Raw genomic sequence first — 14876 nt, forward strand, 5'->3', positions numbered from 1 at the left:
AGCTGTTAGATATTGCTGTCTTAGGATATGTGGGTTTGCTGATTTTGCCACACCCTTGTGTTCTGCTAAAGCTGGGGCAACACCCTTTTTGAATGGACTGAGGAACATGAACAGGCCTTTAAGAACTTAAAAGAGATCCTTGTACAGACTATTACTTTAACTCTCTCTGATGTCTTCAAGCCTTTTCATCTTTACATCCATGAAAGAAAAGGCATTGTCAAGGGACTCCTGACTTAGACTCTGGGTCCTTGGGAGAGGCCAATAACTTATATCTCAAAGAGGCCAGATCCTGTCGTCTTGAGATGTCCTCCCTTTGTTTAAGAGACATCACAGCTACTGAAAGCAAAAGAAGCTGACCAGCTCACAGTGGGACAGATTCTAACTGTAACAGCTTTGCACACTGGGGAAATCCTGGCTGGTTTTGTGTGTCAACTTGACATAAACTGGAGTTAATCACAGAGAAAGGAGCCTCCCTTGAGGAAATGCCGCCATGAGATCCAGCTGTAAGGCATTTTCTCAGTGATCAACAGGGGAGAGTCCAGCCCATGGTGGGTGGCACCATCCCTGGGCTGGTGGTACTGGATTCTATAAGAAAGCAAGCTGAGCAAGCCAGGGGAAGCAAGCCAGTAAGCCTGCATTCCTCCATGGCTTCTGCATCCACTCCTGCCTCCAAGTTCCTACCCTGTGTGAGTTCCTGTCCTGACTTCCTTTAGTGATGAACAGCAATGTGGAAGTGTAAACTGAATAAACCCTCTCCTGCCCAACTTGCTTCTTGGTCATGATGTTTGTGTAGAAACGCTGCCTAAGACAAATGCCATCAACCAGTGGATGTCAAGTGCTGCCCTTCTTTTACATAAGGAAAGACTGACCTTTGATAAATCTGTGGCCATCAATTCCACCATCCAGCTGCCAGGTCACAGACGACCCTGAGGACCCATCCATGACTACCTGGAGATGCTGGACATCATCCAAGATACTGGACCCAGCCTGGCACACATTGCACTAACCACCAGAGATTCAGATCTCTACACAGATGGTAGCAGCTTCATTCAAGAAGGTATCTGAGGACAGAGGTGGTCACAGGCCAGAAGGATGTAGGTCATTTAGGCACAAGCCTTACCCAGGGGCACATCCACCCAGAAAGCAGATAGAATCACTCTAACATAGGCTTTAAGATGGGCCAAAGGAAAAAAAGGTGAATATCTCACAGACAGCTGACATGATTTTGTCATGACTCATGTTCATGAACAGATATACAAACGGAGGAGCTTACTCACCTCAGAGAAAAAACTACTAAAAATAAACATGAAATTGTCCAGTTGCCGGAGGCCACCTGGCTGCCAGCTGAGTGTGCTGTGATACACTGGCCAGGACACTAAAAAGACAAAAGCTTCCAAACTCAAGGTAATAGCTATGCAGATCAAAGACCAAAGCGGCTGCTCTTGGGCAACCCAAACTCCAGACCATCCTGGAACTGTCTGCTGTCCCCAGACCCCGACTCTGCCCCATGAAGATGTTTGTGAGTACAATCCAGAAGAGACTGAGCCATATTCTGACTTGGGGGCTCAGGAGAGCGGCAAAGGATGGTGGACCCTGACAGATGGAAGATTCTGGGTGTCAGAGGTACGGGGTTGAAACTGGCTAAAGCGTTGCCTCGCTCCTAAGAAGATTTCAGAACTTATCTCCTCTCATGTCTGGACACTTGGACCCTGGAACAAATTTCAGAGCTTTCCAGATCAATGTCTGACCAGTGTCCAGGCAAATGAAATACGGACACGCTTCTCCCAGGACAGTGGAGTCAAGAAAATGTACCAGGGTAATTTTGGGAATTGGATTTACTGAAGTGAGGCCTGGACTATATGGCTGCAAATATCTGCTGGTCTTTGTCAACATCTTCACAGGCTGAGTAGAGGCCTTTCCACCCCTAATAGGAAGAACCCAGGTGGTTCTAAGAATTTTTTTTTCTTTTCTTTGTTTTTCCGCTCTTTTCTTTTCTTTTCTTTTCTTTCTTTCTTTCTTTCTTTCTTTCTTTCTTTCTTTCTTTCTTTCTTTCTTTCTTTCTTTCTTTCTTTCTTCTCTCTCTCTCTTCATCCTTCCTTCCTTCCTTCTTTCCTTCCTCCCTCCCTCCTTCCTTCCTTCCTTTCTTTCTTTCTTTCTTTCTTCCTTCCTTCCTTCCTTCCTTCCTTTCTTTCTTGCTCCCCCTTTCTTTTTGTTTCTTTTTTGAGACAGGGTTTCTTGGTGTAGCATTTGTTGTCCTGGAACTTGCTCTGTAGACCAGACTGTCCTCAAACTCACAGAGATCTACTTGCTTCTGCCTCTGGAGTGCTGGGATTAAAGGTGTGTGCCACTACCAACCGGCTAAGAAATTAATAATGGAAAATTTTCAAGAAGGTACCTGAGGGACTGTGGAAGAGAAGCCATACTCCTAGAGGTAAAACATAACTGAAAAAGGACTATTAAAAATCAAACTTTTGGGCTGGAAAGATAGATGGCTCAATGGTTAAGAGCACTGCCTGTTCTTTCAGAGGTCCTGAATTCAATTCCCAGAATCCACGTGGTAGCATACAATCATCTATAATGGGATTTGATGCCCTCTTCTGGCATGGAGTACATGCAGATAGAGTTACTCATACACATAAATAAATAAATCTTTTTTAAAAAAAAAATTAAACTTTTGGAGCTGGACAGATGGCTCAGTGGTTAAGAGCACTGACTGCTCTCCCAAAGGTCCTGAATTCAAATCCCAGCAACCACATGGTGGCTCATAACCATCCGTAATGAGACCTGATTCCCTCTTCTGGTATGTCTGAAGACAGCTACAGTGTACATATAATAATTACATCTTTGGGCCTGAGCGAGCAGGGACTGAGCGAGAAAGGTTAATTGGAGCAAGCGGGGCCAACTGGAACAAGTACAGTTGACCAGAATGAGCAGAGGTCCTAAATTCAATTCCCAGCAATTACATGAAGGCTCACAACCATCTGTACAGCTACAGTGTACTCATACACATAAAATAAATAAATCTTTAAAAAATGCATTTAAAAAAAACAAACTTTCTAAGGTTTGACCATCTAACATAACTTTAAACACTGTGACCTTGCTGTTAGAATCTATACCGCCATTGTCCTATGGCTAACAGTTTTGCCGTTTTATTTTTGCAAACAGAATCTAAATGCATCTTGATGGGGGAAATAAAAGTCATCCCTATTAAAAGAAACACCCCAATACTGTCTTGCCATGCAAATGATTGCTTTTATTCACCATGGATTGAGGATACTTGGGACTGACTATTCTAACTGACCAATCCCAAAGTAACAGTACAGACTTCAGCACAATCAAATATTCTTTAAAAGTTCTGATAGTGGAAATCACAGGTGTCCTAAAATAAGATTCGGAAGTGAAGACTCATCAATTATCTCTATTGAACTTAACACACCCAGAGGAACCCTGTGTGTAACTAACAATGTAGGGTAAAACCTCTGGCTCCATCTACCACCAGAAAGTCAACAAGAAAACTCTTTCAATGTCAGAAAAGATCCCTCTTACCTGTTACTTAAACATAATCTTGGTTGTCATCAATTTACCGAAATGTGCTGTTTTAATATCTCTGATTCTTCTTATACTATTGACAAGTATTGATGGAGAAAGAAACAAAATCTCTCAAACAAATGTTGACTGGCTAAGATGGCTCCCCCCTTCATTGGCCCACTAATGTGTCTACTGGCTACCATACTTGAGCTCTGCACCCGCCAACTTGTTGCCAGCCTGAACCACCTGTCAGATAAACAATGCTAGCATTACTGCCACTTGACAGACATTATTACAGTCCCCTATCAAGGATTTGACAGGGACACATAAGTCAAGGGGAGAATAAGGAACCTGCCTGACCCCATTTTGAAGTTAGGAGACATTTTGTTGTATTGTTAAACACAAAATCTCATTTACTGTGAGAGTTGAGTGTCTATTTTTAAGTTTCTGTTTCCTGGAACCTGCCCTGCCCTACCCTGTGACCCTGACTTGTTTTTGAGAACACTTTGACCTTCCCTTGTCAATAACTACTCAGTGATGACTGGTTTTTGTCCTTTTGAGATTTTTCTAGACTTCCCAACTGTCCCATAGTCTTGCTTCTGTAAGCCTGTTTTGCAGCTACTTGTTATTTTGCTCCTTAAAAGGACTCCCTAAAAGGGACTCTTGGCACTTCTCCCTCTAACCCCTAACTGGTCAGGTCTCTCGTACACCTGAACAAAATAAAGCTTGCTTCGATTTCGGCTCTAAAATTGTGGTAGTGGTCTTACTCCTGCCTCGTGGAATTAATAATCCTAGAAATCATGCTCTATGATTTAAACTATAAAATTCTTCATAGGAATAGAAGTCATTTCTTAGACCCGGTATGTATAAAATCATGATTATATAAATTGTATTAGTTCACATATTTGCATTCTAATGCCAAATAGGACACTGAGGTATGGGTTATAGTAGACTTCCGCTAGAGGGTGCCAGACAGTGCACAGAAGTCCGTCCACACTACGCAGCCGCAGTCCAGGCGCAGGCTGGACACGCCCTTGTTGCTGCGCGTGACGTCACCAGAGGGCGCGGCCCGCGGAGGGGGAGGAGCCTCCCCGCCGCGAGGGGAAGGGCCCTCCCCGGAGAGCAGCTCCCAGGGCCAAAGTAGGTTGCGAGTGGGAGGCGGTGGCTGCCGCTCCAAGGCTTGGGGAAGATGGCGCCGCCGGTGACGGAGCGGGGGCTGAAGAGCGTCGTGTGGCGGAGTGAGTGCGGAGGGGTCAGGGCTGAGGCAGGGAAGGGTCGGCCGTGCCGGGTCTTGTTTTCCCGCTGCAGCCTTGCAGCCTCTCCGGGAGCTGCACGGGCACTTGTTGCTTTGCGACCAAGTCCCTGGCTTGACTCTTTCCGGCTTGCCCAGAGTCAGGTTTCGTGCCAGCACCAGGGATGGGCGGGGTGACCAGACGCGGCCTTCTCTGCGGCTTTGGCCAACTCTCACCCCGGTGAGGCTCTTCGGCAAAGCCCCACCCTCGGGCGACCTGACTCGGGCCGGCTTTCCCGCCCCAGTCCCCGTGCTGTCCGGGGACAGTTCTAACCATTGCACCCCCCTCGCCACACCAGGCACGGACGTCTCTCCATCCGACACAATCTGAGCTCTGTGTTACTCTGTCCCGCCCTTGTCCCCGTGTTCTCAGAAGTCGCTTGGTGTCCCATATTCATGTTAGCACCTAGGGTTTTCCTCCCATCCTTTTCAGTGTCTTGTCCTGTGAAAAGTGCAGACGCAGCTTTTCAAGAGCGCCTTCGGCCACTGTTCCTAGAGGAGATGACTTGCTTTAAAAAAAAATTTTTTTTGAGAAAGCAACAGCGGACTTTAAAGCCTTATCTAGTATCCGGTCCCTGTTTAGCCTGCTCCTTCTCTGTTACAATTGGTCTACTTGTTGGTTACTGGTGTTCGGCACTATCAACCATGACTTTTATTAAAATTACACCAAACCTAGGCCTGCCAGGTTAGAGGAGCAATGAAAGCTGCAAACCGGAAGGACCTTCCTTGTTTGGCATCTCTGGGTTCTAAGTAATTATAGTCTAGTCGTAGAAAAGGAGGAACGTCTCATTAGTGTTTCTTACTCCGACTTGGTGAACAAGGAACAGAATAGAAATTAGTTAACAGAATTCTGTCTTCAAGAATTCCTTGCATAAAATTAAAATCCAAATCAGTACAGGCATAGTGTTTGCCATATAGAAGGTACTAAATAGATATCTAGACTTTGTGAAATACAAAATTATCCTTTCAAAATGTAGTTTGGGGACCTACAAGGTGGCTCAGTGGCTACAGGTGCCTGCTGACAAGCCCAAGAACCCTAATTGGATCCCCAGGGACCCACATGGTGTAAGGAGAGAACTGTCGTAGGCAGATTGTCTATATTGACTCTCATACGAAAATGGGTGACAAATTGTGCTGAAGAAATTATTTCTGAGTTTTAGTGGCACTTTATATCAGGGCTTATGAGAAAAAGATACTGTAACACTAGTAATGCCAGTATCAAGAGTGTGAAAACTAGGCAAGAGGCCTGTCTGTATGAAGATAACAGACGTTCCCTCTTCTTGTTCACATGGGGTAACATCGGGCTCACCAAATGGAGAGTAGAAAACAGACAGGCTGGATGAAAGGAAAAAGATGCAAGGCTGTAAAATATTCTTAGGAACTAGAAACACACACCCAAAAGACAAGAGTAGTGCAGTGTTTATTGCACAAAACATAAACACATTAAGGGGCTGAAGAAATGGCTTAATTAAAGAAATGAAAATAGGTCACATTCCCACAGGCTGACGTGTGGATGAGCAGTGCACGCACAAAGGGTCATGTCTTCTTTTTTCAGCAAACATAAGTACAATGCTGATATATTTTATGCTACTGCATCTTGGAAACTTGCTGAAGAAAAAAAAAGCCAGTCACTAAGGGCTTGGTATGACACCATTCATATGAAAAACACCAGGACAAGCACATCTAGAGAAACAGGAACTCCTTCCTGTGTCCCTGTTGGAGAGACGGGATTAAAGGGATGGGTTTTCTCTTTTGGTTTTTGTTACTGTTGTTTTGCTTTGGGTTTAGTTGTTTGAGACATGTTCTTGCTGTGTATTCCTGGTTGTCTTGGAGCTATGTAGTCTGGGCTGGCCTTGAACTCACAGAGCACCTGCCTCTGCCTCCTGAGTCCTGGAATTAAAGGCATGCGCCACCACCCAGCACTTTGTTTTGGTTTTGAAACAGGGTCTCCTGTACCGTAGGCCAGCCTCACACTCAACTTGGTAGCCAAGGATGACCTTAAATTTCTGATTTTCTGTCTTCACCTCCTGAGTGTCCTGGATAAATCCCACCATACCTGGTTTTACACTATACCTCGGATTGGACTCAGAGCCTTTTGCATGCTGGGTGAATGTCTACCAGCTGAGCTGTGAACACTCCCAGCCCCAAGGAATGAGGCTTCCTTTAGAGTAGTGTTAATGTTCTCAAAACGGTTGTGGTAATGCACCCATCACTCGATGGATGCGGGGCAGAACATGCTGGAAACCAGTAGAGTGTATCCTTTTGAGTGAGAGATTTCTGTAGTTTGCCATTTATATCTTGATAATGCTGTTAAAATGAAACCTGACAGGAGCTATTAAATCTAGACCAGAGGGTCAGGCATGGTGGCATGTGCCTATAATCTCAGCACTTGGAAGTGGAGGTACAAGCATCAGTTCAGCTACATATTGAGTTTGAAGCCAGTCTGAACTCTGAGACCTTGTCTCAAATAAATGAAACCTATACCTAAGAGTTACACCCAGCACAGAAAGAGTTAACGATTGACCTTTCTGTGGCTTCTGTACAATTTAAACCTTCTTTTAGGGTCTTATTTTATACACAGTATATGGCATTAGCCTTGTGACGAACCTTAGAGCTCTCTCCTTTTCTCTCTTTCAGTCCATCCAGCAAATAGCTGCTAGGATAATCTCTTTTAATAACTGGCTTGAAGACCCACAGAGGCACCCGGTGTACTATTGACTGTTACCTAGCTTCAGTCTCCGTTGTATAATATTGATTTCCCCATGCCAGGACTGTTTATTCCCATGGCAGTATTTTATCTTCCTATCTTATCTTGATGGCCCATTCCTCTGTCTTTTGATCCCTTTCCCTGACTTTTTCCCCTACTCAAATTTTAGCCTTCAAGTCTTAGTTCAAATAGGCTGACTTTTTTTTTACGCACCCTCCTGTTTTAGTGTTTAATTTGCCTTTTTTATTGCCTAAGAAGAGTCCCTTTTGCTTTGCTTTTTTGTTTGTTTCCTTTTGTTTTGTTTTCAGACAAGTCTCACTTTTTAGCCCAGGCTGGCCTGGAATTTGCTATAGCCCTCCCACCCTCACCCTCTGAATGCTGAGGTTACAGTCATGAGCCACCATTTACAGTTAGGAGTCTCTTGAGAAATTTTTAGATGGTAGGTCCACTGTTTTGTCTTACAAGCTTTTAAATTTATGTGTGTGTGTGTGTGCATACACAAATTCTAGTGCCCAGGTGCATGCTTGCAGAGGCCAGAGGTCAGTGTCAGATGCCTCTCTACCTTATGAGATGAAGTCTCTCACTGAACCTGGAGCGCCCATGGCCACACTGGCTGGTTACCTCTGAGGTTCACTTGTTTCTGCCTCTCTAGAACTGAGGTTTCAGATGTGCTCCCCCAGACCTGACTTCTTGTGTGTTCGATGGATCCAGACTCAGTCCTTATCCCCTTGGTAGGCATGTTAGCTGAACCCTCTCATTAGCCACCTGGGGCTGTAAGTTCTTACGAGTCCCAATGAGAGGCAGTGATGGTTTTGGGTTGTTTTTTTTTTTTTAATTTTAAATTATTTTACAATCTGTTACATACATTTCTCCATTTCATAAAAGTCCCCATTTGTACAGCACTGAATTCCTGTTAGGAGAGTTCCCAGTGCCCTTCAGGCATTCAAGTGGGATCTAACAACAAAAAGAAAACAAAGAGTAAGCCCCGCCTTCCACCTGGTGACACTCAGGAAGAGGCGACACGACACAGGTGGGTCAGGAAAGGTTTGTCTGACTAAGTGACCCATCTCAGCCCTAAAACACAAGAGGGAAGCTGCCATTAGGAGCTACCTTAAAACCCCTCTAAACAGAAAATGAGAGGATGACGTGATGGTCAGTAGCTAAGGGGCCTGTCTCCCCGCGTGAGTACTAAGTTTGAATCTCCAGTACTCACATAGGAGTCAGGCATGGCAGTGGTCAGCCAGTCTGGTCAAGTGGATGAGCTTGTTCAGTGAGATCACCTTGTTTGGTCTGGTGTCAAAAACGAAGGCTGAGAGTGACGGAGGAAGACACTCAGTGCTGACCTGTAGCCTCCCTGCACATGTGCACACACCCACAGGAAGTCTTAACACGCATGGCAGGTAGTGCAGGGCATTTGTTACTAAGGGACACTCAGTGCTGACCTGTAGCCTCCCTGCACATGTGCACACACCCACAGGAAGTCTTAACAAGCATGGCAGGTAGTGCAGGGCATTTGTTACTAAGGGACACTCAGTGCTGACCTGTAGCCTCCCTGCATGTGTGCACACACCCATAGGAAGTCTTAACATGCATGGCAGGTAGTGCAGGGCATTTGTTACTAAGGGACACTCAGTGCTGACCTGTAGCCTCCCTGCACGTGTGCACACACCCATAGGAAGTCTTAACACGCATGGCAGGTAGTGCAGGGCATTTGTTACTAAGGATACAGGGCACTGGACCAAAAGGTAGGTTGGAGCCAATTGTTAAATGGTTTCGTATTTTCTGGGCAATAGAGAATCATTCACGATGACTTTTCCCCTCTTCTCAAATAGCAGACGCAGGCATTTTTACAGTCTCTTAATGCTAAAAGGAAGCCATTTCTTGGTCCTATTTTTAGGAGAAATTTAATTAGGTGTAATGGAAAGTTATACTAATGTTAAGTGTACACTTAGGTAGTACTTCTGCTCACATAACTCATAAAACAAATAAGTCACGTTTCTAAGCACTCTTTGGTTTCCCAGTGTAGACCCTCTCTTCTGCTGCAGATGAACACTCTTCTGACTTACATTATCATCCAGTAATTTGTTTCTCCTCTGTACACTCTTGTTTCAGAGAGCATCCCTGAAACTGTTCATGAGATTTTCATAGTGGACATGTGCTTTTTCTGCTTTGGTATTTGTATTTGCTGTTGGGGGGTATGTGTGTATGTGTGTGTGTGTGTGTGTGTGTGTTCCACGTGCTAGACAAGAAGGCCTCTCTCTGTCACTGGGACGACGTCACCCACGCCCCACCTTTGTATTTAGTTCTTGCGGCACTCCCCAGTGTCCTAGGTTCTGCTTTCATACACTTCTGAACTGAACATGCATGACTGAAGAAAATATCAGCCAGACATCATGCGTGGAGGTCACCTAAGACTGATTACTAAAAGATAATGGCCCATTAGAAAAATGAGCAGAGGAATTTAAGAGGCAGCCTACCGATGGGGTAGTCTGGTTTTTACTTGAAAAAATGCAAGTTAAGACCAGCTTCTCCCTTTAACCCATCACATGAGCAGAGTTGGTGGCTGATGTCATGTAGCAATTGGAAAGCTTGTTGGTGGGAATTACTCCTTACAGCTTGTTGTGGGAGCTGCTGGTGATAGTTACTGAGACAGAAGCAGTGCCGTGTGATCTCAGCAATCCCACTACAGGCCTCTCTCTAAGTAACAGTGACAAATACGCATGTGTACTTAATTCTTTTCTCAAAAGATCTTCAAGTTATATTTTTAAAAATGTATTTTGTGTGCATGCACATATATGTGTGCATACACTGGCACATTTTGGAAGTCAGAAGACAACCTGCAGTTTTGGGGGTCACGGGGATAGAACTCAGGTCATTAGGTCTGACAGCAGGCACCTTTACCCACTGGGCCATCTTACCCACCTATAAAGATTCTGAATCTTCTGTTTTTCTTTGATTTTTCTCTGTATAGTCTTGGCTGTCCTGGAACTCTGTAGACAAGGCTAGAGATCCTCCTGCCTCTGCTTTCTGAGTGCTGGGAGTTAACAAAACATAGTTGAAGAACTGTTATAAGCAGTTCTGCAAAGAAACATATTTTCCTCCTATTTTGACATGGAGTCAGTGGGGAATAGTGTCACCGAGAACACGGGCCTTGGCAGGTCCCTATTCCTGGGTTATGGTTGGGGGTGGTGGCTCAGAATGTAAAGGGAGATAAGGAGAAGACAGATGAGAGTAGTAGTGAGCTGGGAGCTGCAGTCGTCCGGAACTGACACTCTGCTCCAGGAGACTAAGTGATGTTGCCGTTCATTGGTGAAGAGGAGAGATGGATCAGGACTGAGGGGAAGCAGTCCTGAATTATAATATGGTGACTTTAAGTGGCAGTTTGGGTGTCTCATAGGCATTTGGAGATGTAAGTGTTCACAAAGTAGAAAAAGGAGCTGAGTTAAAAGGTCAGGATTTAGGTTACTTTGTATAGCAGCAGATTCAATGAAGCAGAGCAGTTAGAAACAGTTCCCTTCTCCAGTCAGTAGAGGTCTCTCAGAACCAGCAGGTTTTTCCCTCTTATTCCCTTGATTGCAGTTCCCACATCATTTAGTTTTTCTTTTTAAAATATCTTTCTTTTAAAACTCTAGTTATTCATAAATTACTTCGTCTTTCTAATGTATTGCTATCATGTTCTCAAATTGTTCTTTGTGACTTAAGGTCATATGTGAGTTCTGCTGGCAGTGCTCCTGTACACGGTCATACTTCCTGTGTTTCTCCCTTCACTGGTTGTCTTTGTCATTACAGAATGCATATTTCCTTTTGTGCCTCAGAGAAAGCAGTACTAATGTGTTGCTGTTGGATAGCCTTTGGGCTAGTGAAGATCAGCTTACAGAGTAGGTAGAAGCCAGTCAGTGGCAGTGCCTTGAGTGGTAGTGTTTAGATTTTCCTCAGTGGACAGAGTGAGCCTTTGAGGGCCTTTTCAGGTGATGTGGTTATAAACCGTGGGTTATGTTTCAGAAAGGTGACTAACAGGTGTGAAGAATTGAGATTGGAGGTAGAAAACAGCCAAGCCAGATAGGCGAGTATTGTAGTAGCTCAGTGAAAGAGGTCAGGAATCGGGGTACTCTTGATGTCAGTGGCCCCAAAAATAATGCCAGAAGCCAAAGAACAGTCGGTAATGCCTAAGGATTGAATGTGGGACAAGGAGAAAAGGACCGCATGGCTGTGGCCAAGAATGACAAACTACAGAAATGCAGCCTGGAGCAGTTCTTGTGGAACTGTGTCTGCACGAGGCGAGTCAGTGCTTACCCCTGGAGCACGTGGGTGAACGACGTATGGAGGAGGCAGAGCAAAGGTAAAAGAATTGAGTTTGGGGTCCAGTTTCAGTTGCTGAAGAGAAGGTTAAGGGATTTTCATTGTATTAGTGTATAAAGGGCCTTTCCGCCAAACCTGATGAGATCCCCACCCCACTCTCAGCGTAGGTCACCTGCAGTCCTGTTGCTGTTGAGTGCTCCGGATCACCCCACCCCCAGATGGTCATTTAGTATTTACTTTTAAGATGTTCCGTGCTTAGCATCTCAGGCTGTACTTTGTACACAGTAAAACTATAATCTGGGCTGGGTGAGGTAACTTAAAATTTTGTAGTTAACTATTAAAAATGTAATAGAAGTAAATGAAATTAACTGTAATATATTTTATTTATCCTGACATTTAAAATATTTAACGTGATATGAGAAATTATAAAGTAAAGGGAAAAGAATTCATAGGATATTTTATATGTCCCGATTTTTAAAACTTCCCAGTCTTTCTGCTTGTCATTTTGTTGTGCTAGGGATCACATCAGTTTCAGACCTGCTCAGCGTGTGCTCTGCCACTGAGCCACACCGCAGCCTTCTCTCCTGTTATTTTCCTTCTCATGGACCGTTGTACATTTCAAGTGATCTGGTTTCTTTAAGCCAGGTTTCACTCTGGCCCAGGCAGGCCTGGAATGCCAAGCAGTCCTGCTCAGCCTCCAGGGCCAGACTTTCCCAAGTGTGGCCGCTGCACCTGCCTACTCCTAGCTCCAGTTCCAGGGCTCTGTGTCACGTGCTCCTGTCGTCTAGGGCAGTGCAGAAGTAAGGTTTCAAAGATTGTGACTTCTGCTCCGGCTTCTTAGGGAAGAATTGGAAGAACACGCAGTGTCTTCTGTTCTCAGCTGTGGCATACGCAGTGGGGCTGGCTCACAGGGAAAGCAGTCTGTCAGTGTCGGAGCTCTGCCTTAAATGGCCTTCGTGCTTGCCCGCCGTGCCTTAGAAACCTGGGCTTTCTGGACTGTACAGTAAAACACTTTAGGTTTGTTTTTTTTTGTTTGTTTTTTTTTAATGTTCTTTCCCTATAACATAATCGGTCTACCTGGTAGGTAATATATAACTGCCTTTACTGACATCTCTCTTTCTTTTTCTTTTTTGGGGGGTGGCTGGATGTGCATGTACCTGTAGGCACGTAGAGCCCAGAGGTTGGCATCAGGCGTCTTACCCTGTAGTCCTCCACCTTAGTTTTTGAGGCAGGTTTTCTCACCCTGCAGCTCGTCTAGGCTGGCCGGGGAGCACCGGGATCCTCAGACTCTCACTCACCCTGCAGCAGTCTAGGCTGGCCGGGGAGCACTGGGATCCTCAGACTTGCCCCAGGCTGGCCAACTCTGATGATAATCTTGAACTCCTGATCCTTCTGCCTCTGTTATCCAGTTACTGGGCATTCAGGTGCCATGCCACCACACTCAGCTTTTAACTGTTGTTTCTTAACACTTGAGAATCTTCCTGATCACAAAACTCAGATCACAAGTTATCATGTTCCATTTGCTGAGTGCATGTGTTAGAGCAGGAGCACACAGCCCACAGTGTGCCTGTGGAGGCCTGTGGAGGTCAGCAGACAACGTCAGGGAGCCAGTTTTCTAATCCCATCAGGGACTTTATCAGGCTGGACTCAGACTGTCAGGTTTGGTGGACAGCACTTTACCCACTAAGCCCATCCCTGCCAGCCCCAAAGCACAACTTTTGTGATGAGAATTAACTACTTTCCCCAGAACATTTCGAACAGCAAAGATGTTGATTCTTTTTCTTCTTACTAACACGTTCTCCAGCTCTGCAATTCAGTTTGATTCTGACTGCTGTGCCAGCCTTGGCAGGCTTAAGGATTCGGAGCCATAACTTAGTTCAGCCTCAGGTCAGATGCCGGTAGCAAGTAATAGAGCACTCCTGTTTCCCACACTGCCTGGCTCCGGACCCAGTCGGGGCCTGTGCACTGCCTTTGCTTTCAGCGCAGTAATTCGTACCTTACAAACTCTAGGAACTACTTCCTGTTACCAGGGTTGTTGTTGGTGGTTTTCCCTTTCGTTGTTTTTCTAAGTATATACATCAACAGCAGGTGACAGATACAGGCTGAGGTCTAGAAGGGTTTGGGTCATCAGGGCTTCCCTGCCTGTGGGGCTGGGTATATCACCACTGCCACACATGGGTGTGTTCAGTGACTCAGAGACTTGCTGGGTTGTGGACCTTTCATTATGTAGGCCTTGCTGATGAAATCTCAGCCACTGGTAACTGAACACAGTCTCTTGTCCCTGTTCCCTCCTTAGAAGTCATAGTGTGGTTCTTCTGGGGACTAGCTGCGTGCTGCAGCCAGTCAAGGGTCACACCACCAGTGTGCCATAGTCTCTGTCACAGAAGGAATGTCAAGGATTTTAGATTTATTCCAGGACCTAGAAACACAGATCAGAATTTTTAAAGATGTAATTTTACTTTGAATCATGTGTGTGCTTGTGGGTATGCATACAAAACCATAGATGTGTGTGGAGGCGGGAGGAGGGCTCAAGTTACAGGTGGATGTGAGCCACCCTACTAGCTCACAGCAGCTGAGCCATCTCCAACCCCCCCACCAGATACTTTTCATTATGTTACAATGATACCTATTGATTAGATCGTTACAATTGTATCTTTTTTTAACACAGTGTCAAAATATGATGGTAAATTTCCCAAAAACATTTACTGAAAACATATAATTTTAAAAATAGAAAAGTGAGCAGGGGCAGTGCTGGCGCATGCCTTTAATCCCAGCACTTGGGAGGCAGAGGCAGGCAGATTTCTGAGTTCGAGGCCAGCCTGGTCTACAGAGTGAGTTCCAGGACAGCCAGGGCTACACAGAGAAACCCTGTCTCAGAAAAAAATAAAAATTAAAAATTAAAAATAGAAAAGCGTAATCAAAGTAGAGTTGGGCATTGTGGTGCATGCCTGTAATTTGGAAGGTAGAGGCCGGAGGGGGCGTGCTTCGAAGTCATCTGTCAAGGATGTCCGATGGCCTGGCACTGAGGTTAGCAGGTGATTCTGAGCGGCC

General features: G+C 45.2%; 1 protein-coding gene across 1 annotated transcript in view; it reads left to right on the plus strand.

Annotated features, from left to right (window-relative positions):
• Positions 1 to 4607: 4607 nt before the first annotated feature.
• Positions 4608 to 14876, plus strand: part of Stxbp3 (syntaxin binding protein 3) — a 49078-nt gene continuing 38809 nt past the window's right edge. Inside the window, exon 1 of the mRNA XM_052179420.1 lies at positions 4608 to 4766. Coding sequence (XP_052035380.1) covers positions 4718 to 4766 — 49 coding nt within the window. The 5' untranslated portion in view covers positions 4608 to 4717. The remainder of the gene's footprint in view (positions 4767 to 14876) is intronic.

Source organism: Apodemus sylvaticus, chromosome 4 (genome assembly GCF_947179515.1).
Source record: "Apodemus sylvaticus chromosome 4, mApoSyl1.1, whole genome shotgun sequence".
Classification (NCBI taxonomy): domain Eukaryota; kingdom Metazoa; phylum Chordata; class Mammalia; order Rodentia; family Muridae; genus Apodemus; species Apodemus sylvaticus.